Source organism: Aphidius gifuensis, linkage group LG5 (assembly GCF_014905175.1).
Source record: "Aphidius gifuensis isolate YNYX2018 linkage group LG5, ASM1490517v1, whole genome shotgun sequence".
NCBI classification, from domain to species: Eukaryota; Metazoa; Arthropoda; class Insecta; order Hymenoptera; family Braconidae; genus Aphidius; species Aphidius gifuensis.
In genome coordinates this window covers 240,386-262,188 of record NC_057792.1, presented here as the reverse complement: position 1 = coordinate 262,188, position 21,803 = coordinate 240,386, and the positions used below count along the sequence as shown (strand labels likewise).

Here is a 21,803-nt window from a genome sequence, read left to right as displayed (position 1 = left end):
AGGCTTTTGGCATCACATTACCATTCACGAAAACGATCGCCACCGATTACACCATTTGATCAATAAATTATTATATAGATTTCAACGAAAATTCCATGGCATACAACAGTAAACACCAACCCACTATTTTCAGCATACTATTTTCTATTATATTACATTTGATTTATTGTATTTAATTTACAAACTATAATCTAATGATAAACAATAAAATATTATTAAATTTAATCAATAAATTTGATAAATAAATATTGTTGAATTAAATATAAGAGATGCACATCTTTATCTGGACACTACACGAATTATTAATAATATATTTCCAACAAACCAACACCATGTGAATACACAATATAATAATACTGTGTTTACGAGTTTATAAATATTTATAATAATAGTAGGTTATATAACAAGCATCAAGACAAAACCATGTATATGTAAACAATTGTTTATGTATGTATATACAAAAAGATGTCTAGTTCACACAAGAGAAGTTGTAGAAGAAAAAGCACATATCAATCAAACTCTTACAAGTTAAAAAATAAAATAAAAATGTGGCGCCTGTGCCAAATAATAATAATAATAATAATAATAATAATAATAATAATAATAGACGACCGCGAAACAAATCCATCACTTGATAAGATCGTCTCCCGCCTACATGTCTGTTTTACTATTCTTCCGCCTTGACTTTTCAATGAAAATAAACGACTTTTTTCCCTTCTATATATATAAATTTGGATTGATATTGCAGTTTGTATTTTTTTTATTTTTTTAAACAATAAAAATACGTCAAAATACATGATATCAAATAAAATTTAACGATGCTATATTTTTTAATGTATATTTTTTTTTTTAATTCATTGATAAATTTTTTTTGTAAACACATCAATAATTTAAAAAAAAAAAAAACAAAAAAGCATTTTCATAAAGAGATTAAAATAGTACATGTTGTTTTTTAAAAAATTTTCATGTATACATATATTATTAACAAGTAGATTTAAAACCCCAATTAAATAAATAATCTATAAAATTGGAGCAAATGAATTTTTTATTTTAGTTTTAATTTTTTTTTTGTAAATATATATATATAGCAATTTTAATGATAATAATTTGATATTTAATTAAGTACAGGAATTAATTTGGGTTAAGAAGCAAATTCGAGTGTCATACATAGTTGGTTTAAATTAACCACAGTGCATAGACACACTGTAAATATATATATATGTATATGACAAGCCAAAGTCGGTCTTGTCTATATATATTTCTCAATAGAATACTCGTGCTGATATTGCATATACTGGATTTTGTTTATCAACAAACCTCTACTAACGCATATATGTATTATACATATATATAAACACTACTACTACTACTACTACTACAACTATTACTATTACTATTATGATGTAACATATATAGTGCAAGAGCAACAAGAGTATAGCCAAAGTATAAACACACACAGTGTGGATATAAACCTTACATACAATAATAAAGAATAAGAGGGTGAAAATATATATGGAATATTTTCTCGAGAAAAACTTGAATATATGAAGCAAAATTTTTATATATATTTATATATTTTTATTTTATTTTTTTATTATTTTTCCAAGCAACTGGACTTGCAAGATGTGTATCAAAGCGAGATGAAAAATATTTCTATAAAAACGACCCTTTTTCATTTTTATTTTTTATTATACTATCCCCATATATGTACTTTTTCTTTTATTTTTCCGTGTATTTGACTATCCTTCACGGATGCTTTTGGCATTCATGAAAATCATTCGTGGCTTTTAACCTTCGTATAGTTTCTTTTTTTTTTTTTTTTTTTTCAAATATTATTATTATGATATTTTTGAATGATGCAGCAAAAGAAAAGCTTGTAATATGAATAAATATGAAATTATATTATTTAAAGCAACAGTCACAAAAGTATAAATAAATAAATAAATAAAACATTGTATATTTATATATGTGTGAGTGTGTGAGAGAAACAAGTCCTTTCAAAAGCCCAGGTGATAATACAACCGCGTTAATGCGCTTACGCGAATAATAATTATACGATTTGAATATTCTGGAAAATCTATGATAGGTATTTCTCTTTTCTGTATGCCACCACCACCACCACCACACTCATATATATCCTAAACTGGATTTTACACTCTAGATGACTGCATAACATTCCAAAATTTGATTCGTCTATATATATATATTCAATGAGAGAGAGCACGGGGGGGAGAGAGAGAGAGAATATAGTAAAAGCCAACGATCGATTTACCCCAGAGAAAATTCATCTTCCATTAAAATTGACATATATATATTCAATAATTATAACGGTCATTAAACACTTTTATCATAATATCATTATTATATACCTACTCATATTTGTTTTTTATATAAGTATATTTTTTTTTTTTTAAATTACAAACTTTGATTTTTAATTTTTTAATATTCAAATAGAAAAAAAAAAAAAATAATAATTGGAATTTTTTAACACGAGAAAATTTACTAATAAACATTCGAGTTATTTTATTTTTTTAGTTGACAAAAATTTTATAATAAAAAAATTTAAAAAAAGATTTTTATGTTGATTGTCATGGCTCTGATCCAACCGCGTAAAAAATATAAAAAAATATTAAATATAAACTATTCTTCAAAAAATTATATCGTGTAATAAAAGATCTCATCATATTTAAATGTCTCGTTAAATATACTACATATATATTTAAAAAAAAAAAAAAAAAAAGAGGGTGAGAGGGAGGGCAATAACATAGAGGAAAAAAAAAAAAAAAACCGTTCAACTTTTTCACGTAACTTGCAATCGTGCTGACATCTCAAACTTGTATTGCACGACGAAGAACTTTACCAATCTCAGTTCTATCGCCCAAGGGGTATATCCAAACTTATTTATTTTTTTATTATTTCACGCGTATATAATATGCATTTACCGTCACCCTCCAATTTAAAAGACAATATAAAAAAAAAAAAAGAAAAAAAGGGTTGAACTTTATTTTTCCATTTTCTTGTATTCTTTTATATTCTTGTAATTTCCGTTGTTTTTATTTGCACAACCTCTTTTTTTTAAAACCTATTGTATTATTCATAATTTCCTCTAGCAAATAAAAAATAATTATTATTATGAAACAGGTATATGCACGATGCTGTCATTTGCGAATTGCGTTAAGGACAAAGGGAACCTATCACACTGGCACTTGACAGCCACACCAACTTGCTCTCTCAAAGGCACTCTCATCTCCACAGGTATATACAGAGAGAGACAGAGAGAAACTTGATGCAAATATATACACAAATACATTTACAATGTATACATGAACCTTGTGATAGCTCATCTTCGTTTAAACAATGTAAATAAAATACCAAAAGGAGGATAAACAAATACAAGATAAACTCGCATTTGACAGTGAGCTATTTTTATATTTTTAATTTCAATTTTAAAAAATATAAATAAATAATATATATATAAAAATTTTAAAATAAATCTAATAACATATATGTTTTATTAATTAATGAAAAAAAAAAAAAAAGCAATATTAATTAAAATCTTACCAATTGGTATTTTTTCTGGTGACGGTGCAGCAGAAATTCCACACACAATTGTCACATAAATCACAAACAAAATAACACTTGTCATTGTTAAAACTTGATAAAAAAATTTAATTAAAAAATAAAAAAAATAAAAAAAAATAAATGGTATGGTTTACTAATTAAAATAATAAAAATATATCGTTAGAGACAGAGGTAGAGCAATTCCTCAGTGTTAAAACAAGCCGATCATTCACAAACAGTGTTCTGACACGAACTGTCGACTGGTGCTTTTCGCGTGAACTCACTAGTCCCGCTTGAACCGCCCTAACATTCCACCCCTTTGAGCCCACCCTTATTCACAAGCCTCGTGTTACTCGAGAGAGGTATATAAACCACCCCACTTTTTCTTCACCACCACCCGGTCAACGAGTCACGAGCGCGCGTCGATTTTACCTCCTCACTTTGTCATAAAATATTATTATTTTTTCTTTTTTATTCACCAACATTAGTTTTTTTTTTTTTTCAAAATTTGAATATGAAAAAAAAATTAAACTCTTGGTTTTCTAAAACAACTCAATATCATCTATCCCTCAATTGTTTATACAAGTGGATTTATAATTTTTCATATTTTCATGTAGAATTTTGGTCGATTGTTGAAATAATAAATATGAATTAATAATAAAAGGATTAAAGAGGTTTTTCTGGCAACACAGTGTGTGTTGTGCCTCATACTAACAAACGAAAGGATCAAGTAAATGCGTTTACCAATCAAACGTATGATCCCCCAAACACCATTGCTTTAATAATTTAAATCTCGTTATCAAGTTAAAAAAAATATATAAATAACACATTGAAATTTATTCATGACAGAATAAATTTGTATCAATTAAATACATATTCCATGAAAATTGTATAGTCAGAAATATGTTTTAAAAAAAACATACAAGTTGGTGATCCGTCTCCAATATAAAATGACAAATTTAAATTATAAAATTGACTCACCCTTTATTCATATGCTCAATCATTAAATTTTCCTCTCAGCAAAGCCATGTAGATCAAAGCAGACACAGCTAATTTCAAAGCTATTGTCAACATCTTTATGTTTGACAACTTTACCAAGTTCAAATTTATTCGTTCTTGTTTTCCAAATATTTGCCACTCTGCAAACAAAGCCTGTAAAATATTGTAAAACAAATGACTATTAATTCTCTATAAAAATCCACCGAGCAAAGCTATTATATAATAAATATTTTCAAGTTATCTTGAGTTGAGAGAGCTACTGTATGATCATCAATAGACGAGTAATTATTTATTTTGTCAGTGTATTTATGTTGTCATATCAATCAACTCAAGTGCAACATTGGCAATATGTTAATCTCGATAATTATCATCATAATACAATTACTTGTCATCAAAATAATTCACTTACCATATTTCATGTCAATGACAATCCAACAACTTTGACATGCTCCACTGGCACCAAGACTTTTCTTGGATTGATTACTCATGCCTTCACTCTGGTATGTCAACTCACACCACCAGTTGTTATTCGTTTCTTTCAATGATTATTCAACAGAGCTCACCAGGTGTTCAATCTTCCTCTTAACAACATTTTTTCTAGAATTTATTTTAAATGTGTGATGAATGATTATCTCCAATTATGATACACGACTTTTGACATTTTCCTGATGAGTCTTGATGTCAACAATTGTTTTTGATTAATTAACAAGCAAATTTAGCCAATAATTTAGTATTCGGACTCAGCCATTTTGACATCTGTTTGATACAATAAACATTCAATTATTTAGAGTTAATTTTTTTAGAGACAACAAAATTATTAGCAACAAAATAAATGTAATTAATCCAATTGAGCTAGTGATTTTCATAGCAAAAAAAATTAAACAACTTTTATTTATTTATTAATAACAAAAATAAGAAAAAATGAGTAATAATGAGTAATTTATCTGTTTTTCCCTCGTAATTTTATTAATTAATTTTTCAAGCTCCATGGCATTTTTAATGCCTATTTTTTTTTGTTACAATAATCAACAACTACTTACATATTTATATTCAATCAATTCGCCACAATTTCCTCGATCCAGAGAAGACAATTTAATAATTAAAAAGATATTTATTATACAAGCAAAATCAGTTGAATGTAATTTTTTTTGAGCAGCTTGGAGCAACACAAAATGACGCAATACCGTTAACACGAAAACTGAACACCTAGTGACGAAAATCATAACCATTAACTTTTCACTATCGGTAAAGAAATTTTTTGTTCTCTCTCTCTCATTTTCTCTCTCACTCACTCATTATAATAAAAATAACAATTTTAACAAGTATTAAAAATTACATTAACAATATAATTTAAAGAAATCATTTATCCATCAAAATGGATCCAGCATTATTGAGAGAACGTGAATTATTCAAAAGAAGAGCACTAGCAACACCAGCGTAAGTAAACAATAACAAAAAAAAATAAATAAAAACAAACATTGACACTTGACACTTCAAAACATCATCCTAACCTCACAATAATATTTATGTAAATATAATAATAGATAAATTTTGATTAAATCAGTATAGAAAGAAAAAAAAAAGAGCCAGAAAAAAATACAACTCGAGATGAACCAGCTAAAAAGAAACATAAAATATCAACACCATCAAGTACAGTCAAGCATGATGTGGGTTCATATAAATCAATGGCTGGTACGTCCCAGTATAAATTTGCTGTACTTGCTAAAATTGTTAACCATATGAAAACAAAATATCTAGAGGGTGATAATCATGGACTAACAATTGATGAAATATTGGATGAAACTAAGCAACTTGATGTTGGATCAAAGGTAATCATCAAAATCAAAACTCTATCATGTTGTCCAACTTGTACACAAAATAACTACTTTGATTTGTTTTTCTTAAGGTTAAAATATGGCTACAAGCTGAAGCTTTAATACAGAATCCAAAAATTGAAGTAACAGACAGTAATAAATATGTATTTAAACCAAAATTTAAACTTGTAGATAAAAAGTCATTGTTAAGACTTTTAAAGCGACATGATTTGAAAGGTCTTGGTGGAATTTTATTGGAGGAGATTCAAGAGAGTTTACCAAAATGTGAAAAAGCACTCAAGGCAAGTCATCATAATTTAAAGATAAAAAAATAAAAACAAATTATCAAGCAAGTTTTTAATTATTTCAGGGTTTACAAAATGAAATTATATTTATAAATCGACCATTGGATAAAAAAAAAATAGTATTTTACAATGATAAAACAGCCCAGCTAGAAATTGATGATGAATTTAAAAAACTATGGAGATCTGTTGCTGTTGATGGAATGGATGATGAAAAAATTGATGAATATTTAGATAAACAAGGTATAACATCTATGCGAGATCATGGACCTAAAAAATCAGCACCAATGAAACGTAAAAAATCAAATAAACGTAAAGTGCCGAAAAAACCAAGAGACAATGATCATCTTGCTGATGTCTTGGAAAATTATGATGAGGCCAAGTAAAAAAATAAATAAATAAATCATCAATGAATATTGTAAGACACCATCTAGCTAACAATTTGGTTTGTTTTTTTTTCTTCAGATAAATAATAAAGATTTTCAATTTATAAAATAAATTTCTAAAATTATTTTTAAATTGTTTTTTTTTATAATTGTAAATTAGTCTGTACAAATAGATATTTTTATTTTGATGATTATATTTATTTTCAATCTTTAGGTAATGCTGAATCACTTTTTCCTCGTGAATATGCTCTTGTGGCTTTGCTGCCCAGCATTCTATCAAGAAGAGATTGTTTATTTCGTCGTCTAGCAGCCAGAACTTCTCTGCAAAGATCATGAAAGGCATCAGCAACCTGAGTAACCTGTTGGATCATAATAAATCATCATTCATTTATTTAATGTCATAAAGAGGTATTTTTTGTTTTTTTTTTTTTTATTTATTTATTACTTGTTCTGCAGCAGTCACTTCGCTGAACCAACATTCAAAATCTTTAGCCAATATTTCACCCTCTTCAGTGCTGACCTGTCGCAAGTGTACCATGTCTGCTTTGTTACCAACAAGTGCAAGTGGCATTGCTGCTTCTGGATCAGCAACTGCCAATGCTTGTTTAGCTTTTCTTACAAAATTAAATGATCCACGATCTGTTATCGAGTAGACCAATAATAAACCATCTGCCCATTGAAGTGTCTCTGTTGTTGGCATTTCATCTTCACTCTAATTATTATTATAATTTTTTTTTTTTGTCAACATAATTTAACTTGGTTAAAATATCATTTTTACAACACAGTTTTTTTTTTTTTTACCTTGGGACAAGAGTCTAGAATTTCAAAAAGAATTGGCTCTCCATCCACTAACACCTCATGCTTGTATCTATTTTCTAAATAAAAAAAAAATATATATATAAAAATATATCTACTCGTTTTAAAATAATTAAATCTCATTTTGACAACACGTGTTATTGCTTAAAATATTATTGTCGCTGAATCAATGGTATGTTTGTCCAGTGTCACAATTTACTGGTGTAAAAATAGACCAGACATTTAAGTATGCATGGTAAAAAAAAAAAAAACAAGCAAAGACCAAACTTGTATCTAGATGCTCTTCAGCTCTAAATGCTTTTATTTTGGATATTTAAACTTACCCTGTTGATGGTCGTATTCCCCGATGTATCGTCTCGTCAGAAATCTCACCGTTAAAGCTAGAAATATTATTAAATTTATTTTAGTAATTTGATAACAAAAAACTTACACCAAGTGGATTTTTATTTTTTTTAAATCCAATAAATTCCTCGAGATGATGAAAAAGTTTGAAAATAAAATTTAAATCCGGAAATAAAATGTTTAATGAATTTCATTTTTAAAAAAAATTCAAGATATGTGACAAAGTCAAAGATTTTATCGAGAATCTTTTACTTTTTTTATTATTTTATTTTGAATTTTTTTCTCTTTGAAATTTCATCAAATGTAATTCCAATAGATTCGACAATAAAAAAAAGAAAAAGAACAATCAAGACTTTTTTTTTTATTTAACAAAAAATAAATAGAAAAAAAATATTGCTTTGTTGATTTAAAGTCGTTGATTATATATTTGAATTATTGGTGGAATGTGATTTAAAAATTTTCAAGTCAATATGAAGAGTGACCTGTTTAGTGTCAACTATTTTTATCACCGACCTGTCTCTTCGTCTTCTTGTTAATAAAATATAAATTATTTTTCTCCAACAGTTTGTTGTGGATAAACTCAATGAGAATTTATATATATATATATATATTAGTTAATTTAACAAAATTTATTTAAAATTAAAATTAAAACTGATGAAGATTCAGGGGCCAGTTGAGTTAATACGCATATAAATAGCCATGAATTCAACTCTGCAGCAGCTGGTGTATTAAATTATTTATTCTTCAAAGAAAAAAAAAAATATATATATATCTCTGAAAGATTGATTTGCTATCGACTGATGTTTTTATGTCGTTACTGCAATATTCATTTCCCACACTTGTTTATTGCTTCAATTGAATTTATAAATAATTTTAATAAACAATTTTTTTTCTTTTCAAGTTTTCATTTTCAACTGGTTGTTATTGCCTGTCGAAAATGAATTTAAATGAAAATTAATCGGTGAAAAAAAAGAAAGTAATTTTAAAAATAATTATTGTTAAGGTATTAAATCATTTTTATAAATAGTGTCGAGTGTTATTAATCTGGATCAAGTTAATTTAGTGATGACCGTGATCACGAGAAACACACACACTAAAAAATTATGAGAGTGCCAAGGACTTGAAAGTCATTTTGGCTTGGGGATAATATTTAATTTACGCCAAATTTCCGGCATATATGAGAAAAAATATTTTAAATTTTATGTTCGATTGGATGTTGGTCGTGTCGGCACATTTCGTACACCAACTTTCATATAATTCACGAGCCATAACTTATCGAGTTTAACCATTATTCTCTTTCTTTTCTTTCACAAAAAAAAAAAATAAAAAAAATCCCTCAAAGCTTTTTTTTTATTTTTCACACTTTTATTTTGTTTTTTCAACTTAATTTTCTCGTTCTAAAAGTAATGCTCACATTTCCGTGTTAGATAAAAATAGGAGAAAGAAAAAAAAAAGAAAAAAAAGTTAAACATAGACTTGATAAATTTATTGTTTTCGTTATATATCTTGTTGATTTTAAGTTGTCAAATAAATTCTTGTTATTTTAATTCAATTAATTTATAAATGATAATTATACTGACCACTTTTTCCAACACCTGGAGCTCCAATAACAGCAAGTGAACAATTTGTCAGTGAACTTTTTTTTCTTCTAATTCCACGTATTGCATTGGACGTCATGCTATTGACATTTGTTGCTGAAATAAAATTCATTTCAATATATTTAAAAATAAATAATTTTATTTGTACTATTTAATGCTCACCAGCTGGATTTTAAAGAGAACCAACTGTTTCATCATCATAATATTGTAAAAATAAAAAAACAAAAAATAATAAAATCTACAAATTAATAATAAATTGTTTATATTTTAGATTTTATTAGTGAGGATTTAATTTGTCAACGAGCCATGTTGTATCAAAATCATCTGGCATTTTATTGCGAGGTGCATCAAAGTGCAAGTTCAGTGATGATGCCAGGGACACACGTGTTTTCAAAATTTAAAATTCGCAACACAAGGTATATATATTGAAAAGAAAAAAAAATATCCCAATTTTTATTTCACAATTAATGCAATTGAATTTATAAAAACAAAAATCTAAATTACGACTATACATAGGTATATTATGCAAAAGAAAAAAAAAAACAATTAAATTCATTCACCGTAATAAATTGACTCTCTGATAAAAATAATTTTACATAGATAATTAAATTTAATTCACGTGTGGCTTTAAAATAATATTCTACTGTATATGATACCGTTATAAACGCACAAAAAAAAACCAGATAATCATCATTTAAAAAAAGTCACACTAAATTGACTTACCTCATTAATAATAATAATTGAAATGATACTAAAGAAATATTTTCACTCGTTAAATGATATTGTGTTTTTTATATTTTATATATATCAAAAAAAAAAAAAAAAACAATAATAAATTTTATTTATAAACAAACAGTTAATGCACAAGTTAACGAAATAATAATTAAAAGCAAATATTTAATTGAATAACAAATGAATAAATAAGGTCACATGTGTTTTTTTATTAAAACTGCATTGGTAATGAATTTAAAATAAAAATTTTCATATACAAGCATATATATATAGCAAGTGAATGTTGTATCTTGTCTGGTTTCTCGCGCACGACTGTCTCATACTGGTAGTCTGTTAATAAACCATTTTTATTATTCTTCTTCTTCTTCTTCTTCTTTTAACTTACCTAAGATGTAAAATCTTTTTTTGTCTCACAATGTGCTCATTTATATAGACTGCATCAACTAGTTTGATACTTTTTTAATTCCATCAAACATTTTGGCATCCAGTGCCAAATATCCAATGAAATACACTCGTCAATATTGGCGTTACTCTGTCTAAAAATATTTTTTTTAAATATGTATTTTAACAAAGTACATTTACCGTTTACTTTTTATCATCATTGTTGTTGTTATTATTAGTAATGCATATATGTGTATTTTATTTTAGATTGTAACATGCTGGGATATCTGTGTATTGCAATGATAACTTATTTTATATTTTTACCTGTGATCATTGGAGTTTGCATGAAGGAATCATCATCATCATCATCATCACCATCACCACCAACATCAAAGTTAAATTCTTCTTCAAGATTCTGCTTGGGTAAGTCATCGACATTAATCGGCAAATGTGATTCCTTCTTTGATGCTGTGGATTTTATAAGCTTACGTAAATTATTTTCATTTATTTTAACAACTTTTTTATTAACATTGCTATCAGAATAGTCTTGGTATTTTTGGTGGTGTCTTGTTTTATTTCGTTTTGTATTTTTTAATATTTCTTCAATTAAATTAAGAGCTTCTTGTTCTTTTTTTTCACGATCCAACTGATCTTGAGTTGATGATATTGAACGTATTCTTCTTCTTAATTTACGAAGTTTTTCTTCAATTTTTATTCCATTTATATTTTTATTTGATTTATAATCGTAATTTAATTGCTTCAATTTTTGTTCAGTATTTTCATAATCACGATAATTATTGTCTACATTATTTTCATATAATATTTGAACCCTTGGTTTTTTTTTAGATTTTATATTTTTTAAATGTTGTTGTTGTCTTGTTGGCAAATAGTAATTATCGTCGTCTTGCATGTTTTTAAATTCGTTTTCCGATGAAGCTAGTGCTGATTTCAAGCTTTTTGCTGTGTAATCAATAAATGTATAACATCCTTTACGAAAGTCTAAACAATTATGATTGTTGTTGATTAATTTACCTTGATTTATTTTAACCTTGATGATAAAAATTATGATACTTACATAAACGTGATACTGGAATGTAGTAAAGTACAAAACAGCAAATAGTCAATATCGAAATGGAAAATTTAGCACAGCTCATCCAGCCTCCCACAAAAAAATAACTATCTGAATAAATAATAAATATTTCGAAATATAGAAATTAAAATAAATATAAATAATAAAATAAATATCTTACTGAATATACTTAATGCTGTTTCGATACTTTTATTCAACAAAAAATTAGGAAGAAACAACAAAAATTTCATGATTAACTTGATAATTTAAATAATCATTTTAACATATTTAAATTAACCTGGATTTAAATAAAACGTCATAAATAATTCGAGATAATAAAATTATAAATTATAAACAAAAGAGGAACAAAAAAAAGCATAAAGGTTTAAATAATTTAACATTTTTTTTTTTTTTTTTTCATTTTTTTTTACATGTTGATTTATTTAATTATTTATTTACTTATCTATACAATATAATATTTATTCTTGTATTTGACAATCTAATACAAACAAATGTATATTATTTGTTTTTTTCTTTTTTTTTTTCATTTTAATTACGACAACAACAATCTAAATAATTATTAATTTGCTTCGTGCATTGCAAAGTGTGTACACATAATATTACATTAAAATTCATTAACATTTTTTATTTAATATTTATATAATCATCAAATTTTTCTAAACATTTTTAAATTGTGCACAAGCAAGTGTAATGTAAAAAAAAAAAAGAAAGCAAGCAGTAGTTGAATTTAATTGCCGAGAAAAATAAAATATAAATCAATTAACAATAATTCGCACAATAACATTTCTTCTTCATGATAATCAAAAACAAAAAAAAAATACATATATATATATTTTATAAAAAAATCCAAACACTTAGATAAATTCACAGTCCTCAATGTAATAAGTAAATAATAATTATAATAATAATAATAATAATACCCGCTTTATTTAATTTAATTATTAGTGAGTTATAGCAGGATTTATTTTATCTAAATAATAATAATAATAATAATAATCGAGTATATATTATTAATTGTGCATGATTTGTTAGACGAAAAATCATAAAATAATAAAATGATATAATATCAACGGACCTGGTGTATATATAAATATTTATTTGTTTTTTCCAATATATTTTATGTCAATCTTCAAATGCCTAACATTGTATCTGAATAATTGTCTCTTGTTTTTTCAAAATGAAAAATTAATTTTTAAATCGAAAAAAACATTAGCAATTTAAATCGTTGAGTGCTCGCTTCGCCAAGAATTTAGTTCATCTCAACGCTATAATTATGCTTATTTAATTTTTTGTAATTTTATTTGCTAACGAATGTAATGAGACAATTTGAATTCAGATAAATGTAAAACCAACAATTTAATATTTTAATTGATAGTAAAAAAATTGGAAATAAAATAAATAAATTTAATAAATAACTAGAATCACGAATGACGAACTTTATACAAGAATAACATGGTAACGAATGATTATGCAAATGAAATGACTCAAATAATAATTAAAAAATAAAAAAAAAACATTACTTTCATTTATAATTCGGAGGGAATAGTGTTTTTTTTTTTTTTTTTTTTTTTTTTTAAATTCTTTTTCTATTTCTTTTGAATTTGTTTAACCCGAAACATTTTAGATAAAAAAAAGAAAAAGAAAAAAAATATGCAAAATAAATTACACTCGTAATTTAATTTTTTTAATAGCATTTGTAAGATGAGTCATTTCAAGATTAAGCTGTGAGACAAGACTCTCAAGTCTGTCAACAGTATCAAGTACTTCAACAGATTGTGTATGTGGATTGTACCTGACCTCAAATGGTCTTGACATTGTTGATACCCATTGACGGAATTTTTCTTTAGCATCTTCAAAACTTTCAGCCACATAATATATTGGTTGATATTCTTGATCTTGATATGTTTGTACTGCTGTTGTTGATGGATCAAATGCACGATGTTCGCATTTATCACTCAATGAATGTAAAAGTTCACCATAAGCTGATAATAAACCAGCACCATATGCTTTAACTTCATTGCCTTCTTTGCATAAACCAAATTCAACAGTGAACCAATAAATTGTTGATAATTTTTCAATTTCTTCATCTGATGCACCCAATGATGCAAGACCAATTTCTTGTGAAAATTGAGCAAAGCTTGGATCAGCAAGAAGTGGCATATGACCCAAAAATTCATGAATGCAATCACTGAAAAAATAAAATGAAACACCTTTTGTTATTTAAATTGAAAAATTAAAATATACTTTTCATGATGAATAATAAAATAAGGAGACTACTACAAGATTTTAAATTAATTATCAATGTCGACGTGTAGTTAAAAGCCAATTAGAGTTTCATTACAAGCATCAGAGTGGTTCTTATAATTTTATTAAAATCCTATAGTGTCCCATCAACTACTACCATCATCTACATTGAGACACACAGACACCCACCCACCCACCAACACATGAAATATATTTATTGATTCATGAATTTAGCGGATGGTTATATAGTGTAAATTGTAAAATAAAATAAAAATAATAATAATAAAACTTACGGTTCAGGTGTGTGATATGGACTGTTGATGTGTCTGACATATTGAGTACTTTGGAATACACGAAAAGCTAAACTTGATAAAAAGTCACGAGCAGTTAATAGACCAGCTGCTGGACGTAATGTAAAACCAGTATTTTTTTGTAGAAAATCACTGACATCTTGTAGCTGTGGAATTCTGTGTGGTTCAAATATTTTTTCTTCACGTAATTTTTTGAATACACGTTGATATTCAATACATGCATGTTTTGGTACAAGATCATCAACAGTGTTAAATACACGTAACCATGTTTCATTTTCAGTTTCAGTATATGGAATTGATGGTATTGCATCACCATATTTATAAGCAAATGCTATTTCAGCAATGACTTTTCTACGTGAACGATATTCTTTATCAGCAAAACCAGGATGATTTAAATCAAGATCTGGCTCATATTTTGTCATTAAATGATTGCAATTATCAAGTTCAGATGCATGACGTGGAAACCATGGATTTTTAATGCTTATTGAATCTTCAGCAAGTAATGTAACTTCACCGAGTGATGAACTTTGACGTAAATTACGAATTAATTGAAGAAGACATTGACGTGTCATATTGACATTTATTAATATGTCAAATTGTGCACCTTCTTTACGTGATGAACGTGATTCAAGATGTGTTACTGTACCTTTAAAATTTTCAACTGTTTTTAATATACGTGCAAGTGAACCAATTCCATCACGTAAACGTAACATTAATGATGCTTTTTGTACTGAATTATCACCATCTGGATTTTCAGCAATTGTCTTGGCAAGAACCACTTCTTCTTCAGTCAATCCATAATCTTTAAACAAAAAAAAAATAATGGCATCAAATTACAATTTATATAGTAAAACAATTTTTTTTACAATTGAATTTTTATCTTTTTTTTATTTTTATGACTTTATTGTGGGTGGCTGTTCAAAGTCAGCGGAAATGGCTAGTAAAGACTTTTTTCTTTTTTTTTTTCTTTTCATTTCTTTCAAGACTTTTTCTTTTTAGTGAATTGTGGTGACAATGGAAGTTGTTACACCCTCCATTAAACGTCTTTCAACACCACCCCAAATGACAAATTTAACCAAAAGATACTTTTATTTTATTGATTCAAAACTTACCAGCATCAATATCAGGTTTTCCTTCACCATCAGAACTTGAAGCATCAGCTTTGGCTTCTATAATTTAACATTAAAAATAACAACAAATAACACTCATGCCAAATAATAATAGTAATTATTAAAACAATAATAAAACAACATCTAAATTACCTCCTTCTTTGGCAGCAAAACTAAGTGTTTCAGCTTGTTCATCGTCACTCGATGATGTATATGATGATGATGTATCCTCATGATCTTGCTGAATGCAAGTTGTTGGATCAGAACTTGAGTCTATATCTTTACAATATCAAAATAATAATAATAAAAAATCATGCGTCATGCAAATAATAATAATTAAATTAAATTAAATAATGAAAATTAAAAATGTTACCATTTGCTCGTTGACGTGCCTCTTCAAGTACACTTTGCTTTGTCTGCTTAACAACAAGTGTTTCAAAGCGTGCATCATCAACAAGTGATCTGCGACGAGATGGATATCCATTCTGTGGAAATTGAAAGAACATCCGTTTGTTTATAAAGAAAAGTCATTCAACTGAATTAAAATTTAATAGTAATATAGTAAAGCTAAAGGAAATTACTGAGGAAATTAATTTTGTCTTTTCCACGTGTTCCTTTATTAAATTTGATATTTGACAATATAAAAACATGTCATTTGTAATTTACAAGTTCTATTTTTTTTTCTATTTTTTTTACAACACCGTATGAAGTTGTACGTATGACAAAGTGGGCCAAGTACTTTTGCCGGCGGATAGACAAGTGATGAGTGTGCAAAATCATTGCATCAGAAAATGATATTTTTCTATTTTTTTATTATATATTTATTGCCAGGTATGGGATGCGTATATATAAAATATTTGTTGCATGAAAAAGCCTTGATCCAGTGGCCGATGATTTTACACGCTATTGACCCCCTCAGATATGACACAGCAAATTAATTAAATAAATAAATAAAATAAATAGTAACTTGTTATGATCAAAACTCACTGTGTGAATTAAATTCATTACAGTTTAATTAAAAATTATAATAACCCTGAATTCATTATATACACAAATCAAAATAGATGAATATTATACTTCAATTGATATCAATTTCTATTAGATTTGTTCAAGAAATAAATCAATATTTCGTATTACTTTTTAACTGATTATTTAAATCATTTTGTTTAATACATTTATAAAACAGCAATAACGATAATTTATATATGATCAAGCAAATTATAACTAGCAATTTACGCATGATAAAAAACATTATTCTGTTGATACTTTCAATATGCAAATATATTGTAATATTTGATTAATTTATTTCTTCTAATCGTTAGCAATTTATGTTTTTTATTAGCATACATACTTATATATTGTTGATAACTAATTAACAGCTGAGATTTTATCAATGTTATTTAGTAATTTGAGATATCATTAATTGAAGATATGCGAGAAAAAACGTAAATATTAATTATAAATAGCATGGTTATACAATTAAATGTCTAGGCAATCTGATTTGTTTTAGTTTCTTAATATTTTGATTTTATTTATTTTTGTTGATTAATTTATTTAACAATTATTTTTTCTATTCTTATATTATCTTATTAATTTAATTTATCTATATTATTTAGATTGACCATTTTTCTAAATTATAGTGACAATATAGTGTGTACGTAATACATCATAATTGTTGTCATGATAAAAACTCACTGTAGACTAATTAATTTGTAAGACATTAAAAAAATCGAAAACAATTATTATATAACAACAAAATAGGGAGCACAGCTTTATTCTGATCTTCATTACGTATATGAATATATTTATACAATATATAAGATAAATTTATTTATGAATATATTAGATGAATTTATTAATGTGGCAATTAAATGCATCGATTAGCATAGTGGATTTATGTGTTATTTTTATTTTTTTTTTTCATATTAATTTATTAATATTTAATTATTTCGTTGTCAATATAGTGTGTGATAGGATAAGTTACAGATGGCTTAATGTGTCGAGCCTCCTATTAGTTAAACATTATAATATATTATGTTATTAATTTATAACGGTCGTTGTGTGTATAGTATTTTTTTATTTTTTATTTTTTATATTTATGCAAACTCAGGGACTCACGCTATGACTTTTTTTTACAATTACAATTTTACAATCACTTTTTATATATTTATAACTTATTCATAATTATCATGCCAACAAGGACAATTTATTTCGAAATTGTGATTATAATACCGATGCAGAGGCTGATTGATATACATATTGTAAAGTTGTTGCATTTTTTTTAATTAACCATTTGATTTTTCATATTTATGCTAAATATTTTTCAAATGATTTCCAATCGCCTTCGAAATTAATACGAACAAGGCCTCGAGCTTTTTTTTTTTTTTTTTCTCTCCTAGTAATACCATCACCTGACACCTTATTATTATTTATTATTATTATTTATATTTTTTTTTTTTACTTAAATATTTTTTTTTGTTCTTGCCTCAGAGTTTAAGGAAATTATATTTTAATTTCTTTTACTTTCTATTTGCGCCTTTACCTTTGACCAGGTAAAAAAAAAAAAAATTAAATAATCATAATAATTAAAAGAAAAAAAAAAAAAAATCTAACAAGACTTATATATTAAACTGCTATTTTATGCTTGGTGTAATTTATATGGTAAGACATTGTTCGTAATGTGAATTACTATTAAATTACTACTCAAACTATTAAATAATATCTCCGTTTATTTAACTTGATTCTGCTGTGACATAATAATATGTGATAAACATTGCCAATTTGTAATTATAAAATAACAAAACTACTTTCTCAAAATTCAATTCATCATTTTAATTATTTTTACTAGATAATTTTCCAAAATTTCACCGAGTTTTTTTTCTCTAGAACATTCACGCTGCAACAAGTTAAATAAATTTTTAAAAAATCAAATAAAAACCATCACTAGAATTTGTATATAATGCGGAGAAAGTCGAGGTCGTATAATACCGTTCAAGTTGCGCGGTATACAAGACAGCTATCGTGGCTACTGAGATGAAAGAAAAAAATAAATAAATAAATAATTATCGGACAGATAATAAAAATGAGAATAAATTCACGGCCAGGGATTCAAATTTTTTGTGGTTCACGGACGCAATTTATTTAATTTCATCATTGACTTATCACATGGTCAATTCAAACACTTGAATTTAACATGGAATTTTTTTAATGCAAAATAAATCATTTTTTTTCTCTCGTCAAATTTAATAACAATTATTTTTGCTTTTATTTGATTTTATTGGATGGTTTATTTTTTTCGTTGATTAATTTAGAACGAGGCTAATGATTTCGTTTGAAAATTAGCAATAATAATGGCCCTATGCCAATATTGGAAAAAATTATAAGAAAAATTTAATTTGCAAGGTCGTTGTGCAACATATTGACAATTAAATCGCGTAACTTTCTCCGAACATCATGGTGTTTAATGTGTTTTTTTTTTTTTTTATTATGATTTTTTTTTTGTCAAGCTGATCGGCAAAATAAATCGTCAAGACATCTTCTTGTCATGTGATAGCTAAGAATTTCACTTGGCTCAAAATATATTTGTGCGGACGTGACAAGGAAGCGTGCGAACAAATACCAACGAAAGTCTTAATAAAATTTATAATTTTTTTTCTGATGTAATTTTTTTCGGAAATGATGAAATTCAGACCGGTAGTCACGAGATATACCAGAAATGAGAAGTGAGATCTCTCAATCATGACATTTTTTATTATGTATATAGATATTTTTTTTTTTTTTATTTTATTTCTTTTTGTTTTTTCTCTTTGATGTCTCAACTTTCCACTCGATACTTTTCCAATTTTTTTTTTTCTTTTTCAAATAATAGTATGTAGTTGTTAAATTTATTATTATTTATTTTTAAAAAAAAAACTCACCTCGATACTGTAAGATTTTTTAATAGCAAACATTTCGCGATTTTTCTCAGCTGCAGCAACTGCCATCATGATTGTATTTGAAATTTTTCAAATTGATACTTCACAAAATGAAGAACACAGGTAAATTTATATTTTGAAAAATAAATTTAAAATATTTTTAATTAATGTCAATTTTCACAGTGTCCTAAATTTTTTGTTTTGCAATAAATTAGGACAACGAAAACTTTTGCCAGAGCTTGCACGATTATTAAAATAAAATAATATAAAATCGGCAAATAAGACCACAGAATTTATGAAATTCTGTCTGTCAATAAAATCAAATTTCTATTGAAATAAATGAAATAATAAACACTGGAAATTTTAATTAAAATTTTCTTTGATTTTTCTCTCACGGCTAAGATTTCGTGTGTGTTGCTTTGGCGAAGCGAACGAGCGAATGTAACGTTGGGGCGAATTGCTCCAGCATATAAACGTTGCCTCCCTTCACCATTTCATCTCGGGGTCAGGGGTGCCCCCCACCCACTCAAACTGAGGGGAAAATAAAATAATATTGTATGATTATTAACAAAGTGGGGAACAATAAATAAAAGCGGGGGTTTTTTTTTGATCATCATACCACGCATGTAATAAACTTTGATATCATCAAAATTCACTTTCATATATATATATATTATTTTCAACACCTTAATCTTTCGAGCCTCCAATAATTTTTTTTTTTTTTATTAAATTAATTATTATTAATTAAAGATAATTTTTGTGATAGTAATAATGACAAATCAATGTCATTATAATTTTTCTTGAATTATTATTACATTTGCAATACTGTTGTTTACAAAAAATTATTTATTATTTTTTTAAACAAATATTTAGCAACAATTTTTTATCATTTATTTTATTTTCTTCTTATTGTTATTTATTAATTAAATAAATAAAAGTAACTTATATAAGTTTCCAAGGGGTAGATTGACATTAAACTTTAAAAATATCATTTAAATTAATTAAATGAAAATTAATTTGATTTTTGACATTGAATCAATTGTTACGTGATTGTTTATTTTTTAAATTTTTTTTACATAATTGTATTATTTTAAATATCATTCATTTATCAAAATTAATGTAAAAAAAATTTTCTCGATTTATATATTTGCACTGATTAATTATTTATTGCGTTATATTTCGAAATTTATTTCGATTTTTTTTTTTTTTTTTCACATTCACTGTCCTCGTGTTTTTGTTTCTACGTATTTAGTGAAAAACAATGACTTCATTAAATTATTTAAAAACCAGACATTTCAAGAAATTTTAATTTTTTTAAAACTAATTTTTAATTGAAAAACATTGTTTTTATGTTAAAAAACAATCCAATGATGAATGAAAGTTATTTATACTTTTTTTTTTTAAATTAATTGTGAAAAATTTTTCCTCAACAAATCAATAAAAGGATAACAATATCATTAATAAACAAATTAATTATTTAAAATTCAAAAAAATGATATCATAAATGAGATATTTTAATTTTTTAATTCGAAAACAATACCATTTTAACTATATATACATATATACAGATGTTTCAAGGGATGAAAAGAAATATATTTTTCATTGCAAAAACATTATCAGTTATAAAAAATAAAATTGAATTTAACATTGAAAAATAAGATTGATACATCATTTGATATTGCTGCAACTGTAATCACAAATTTTAAAGCTCAAATGATGATACTATAATTAGCAACAAGGATATTTTTTTCTCAATGACAAATAAAAGATAATATAATATATTAAAAACAATAAATAATAAATAAATAATTATTAACTGATGATAGGTGAGTCACGTATGCCAGCGGGACATGTCAGTCAATGGACCCGGGTCATACATTCAACAAATAATTAGCCTTGATATTTTATTTATTTATTTATAACATAAATCAAATCATTTTCAAATTAATTCATTCATCAAAGCTACCAGGATCTTTGGAATTTAATTATCCATTATTTTCAACTAATTAAAAAATTAAATTAATTTTAATTTATTTACTCTGTTAATTCGCATGTATTATTTAATTATTTTTTTCTCATTTTTATGCAACTTGTTTAATTCTTAGAAATTTCAATTGAAAAATTGAGACAAGTTTGAAATTATTTAAAAAAGTATTTTTTATTTGAAAATTTGACTGACTTTTTAACAAATAAAATTTAATTTA

General features: G+C 25.8%; 4 protein-coding genes across 10 annotated transcripts in view; 1 reads left to right on the top strand and 3 right to left on the bottom strand.

Annotated features, from left to right (window-relative positions):
- The window catches only part of LOC122856605 (glutamate receptor 1-like), a 55,587-nt gene extending 51,705 nt beyond the window's left edge, over positions 1–3,882 (bottom strand). Inside the window, exon 1 of one of the 2 annotated variants that reach the window (XM_044158316.1) lies at positions 3,562–3,882. In XM_044158316.1, the coding sequence (XP_044014251.1) occupies positions 3,562–3,646 (85 nt within the window). In that variant the 5' untranslated portion in view covers positions 3,647–3,882. The remainder of the gene's footprint in view (positions 1–3,561) is intronic. The other variant, XM_044158317.1, reaches the window with a different exon arrangement.
- A 1,949-nt stretch (positions 3,883–5,831) lies between these two features.
- On the top strand, positions 5,832–7,393 carry LOC122856604 (general transcription factor IIE subunit 2-like). 2 transcript variants are annotated; one of them, XM_044158315.1, is made up of 5 exons: positions 5,832–5,997; positions 6,125–6,389; positions 6,467–6,676; positions 6,745–7,094; positions 7,277–7,393. In XM_044158315.1, the coding sequence occupies exons 1-4, from the start codon at positions 5,936–5,938 to the stop codon at positions 7,060–7,062; spliced, it is 855 nt and encodes a 284-aa protein (XP_044014250.1). In that variant the 5' UTR covers positions 5,832–5,935; the 3' UTR covers positions 7,063–7,094; positions 7,277–7,393. The 2 variants fall into 2 exon arrangements, 1 of the variants encoding a protein (XP_044014250.1); XR_006374151.1 differs by having other exon boundaries at positions 5,833–5,997; positions 6,745–7,121; positions 7,277–7,391.
- LOC122856603 (ras-related and estrogen-regulated growth inhibitor) lies at positions 7,108–13,332 on the bottom strand. Of its 4 annotated transcripts, XM_044158312.1 has the most exons (10): positions 12,182–13,047; positions 12,007–12,111; positions 11,256–11,930; positions 10,936–11,086; positions 10,542–10,880; positions 9,801–9,914; positions 8,202–8,258; positions 7,864–7,937; positions 7,508–7,774; positions 7,108–7,421 (listed from the first exon to the last, which is right to left on the bottom strand). In XM_044158312.1, the coding sequence occupies exons 6-10, from the start codon at positions 9,895–9,897 to the stop codon at positions 7,266–7,268; spliced, it is 651 nt and encodes a 216-aa protein (XP_044014247.1). In that variant the 5' UTR covers positions 9,898–9,914; positions 10,542–10,880; positions 10,936–11,086; positions 11,256–11,930; positions 12,007–12,111; positions 12,182–13,047; the 3' UTR covers positions 7,108–7,265. The 4 variants fall into 4 exon arrangements, 3 of the variants coding, with proteins under 3 accessions (XP_044014247.1, XP_044014248.1, XP_044014246.1); XM_044158311.1 differs by lacking the exon at positions 10,542–10,880 and having other exon boundaries at positions 7,190–7,421; positions 12,182–13,332; XM_044158313.1 differs by lacking the exons at positions 10,542–10,880; positions 10,936–11,086; positions 11,256–11,930; positions 12,007–12,111; positions 12,182–13,047 and adding an exon at positions 9,981–10,010.
- Positions 13,097–20,125, bottom strand: LOC122856602 (tyrosine 3-monooxygenase). 2 transcript variants are annotated; one of them, XM_044158309.1, is made up of 6 exons: positions 19,603–20,125; positions 16,059–16,170; positions 15,839–15,964; positions 15,689–15,745; positions 14,559–15,378; positions 13,097–14,209 (listed from the first exon to the last, which is right to left on the bottom strand). In XM_044158309.1, exons 1-6 carry the CDS (start codon positions 19,669–19,671, stop codon positions 13,684–13,686), a joined length of 1,710 nt encoding a protein of 569 aa, XP_044014244.1. In that variant the 5' UTR covers positions 19,672–20,125; the 3' UTR covers positions 13,097–13,683. The 2 variants fall into 2 exon arrangements, with proteins under 2 accessions (XP_044014244.1, XP_044014245.1); XM_044158310.1 differs by lacking the exons at positions 15,689–15,745; positions 15,839–15,964 and having other exon boundaries at positions 19,603–20,048.
- Between the last annotated feature and the right edge of the window lie 1,678 nt (positions 20,126–21,803).

Bases quoted from the DNA above. Each gene is read 5' to 3' on its own strand.
- LOC122856602 (XM_044158309.1), bottom strand. From the start codon at position 19,671: ATGATGGCAGTTGCTGCAGCTGAGAAAAATCGCGAAATGTTTGCTATT. The intron at 15,965-16,058 runs GTAACATTTTTA...GATATTGTAAAG, and splicing joins GGCACGTCAACGAGCAAATG to ATATAGACTCAAGTTCTGAT. The intron at 14,210-14,558 runs GTAAGTTTTATT...TTATTTTTTCAG, and splicing joins CCATATCACACACCTGAACC to TGATTGCATTCATGAATTTT.
- LOC122856604 (XM_044158315.1), top strand. From the start codon at position 5,936: ATGGATCCAGCATTATTGAGAGAACGTGAATTATTCAAAAGAAGAGCA. The intron at 5,998-6,124 runs GTAAGTAAACAA...TGATTAAATCAG, and splicing joins AGAGCACTAGCAACACCAGC to TATAGAAAGAAAAAAAAAAG. The intron at 6,677-6,744 runs GCAAGTCATCAT...TAATTATTTCAG, and splicing joins AATGTGAAAAAGCACTCAAG to GGTTTACAAAATGAAATTAT.
- LOC122856603 (XM_044158311.1), bottom strand. From the start codon at position 9,897: ATGACGTCCAATGCAATACGTGGAATTAGAAGAAAAAAAAGTTCACTG. The intron at 8,259-9,800 runs GTCAGTATAATT...TAATATTTCTAG, and splicing joins TCCAGGTGTTGGAAAAAGTG to CTTTAACGGTGAGATTTCTG. The intron at 7,775-7,863 runs GTAAAAAAAAAA...AATAATAATTAG, and splicing joins TTCTAGACTCTTGTCCCAAG to AGTGAAGATGAAATGCCAAC.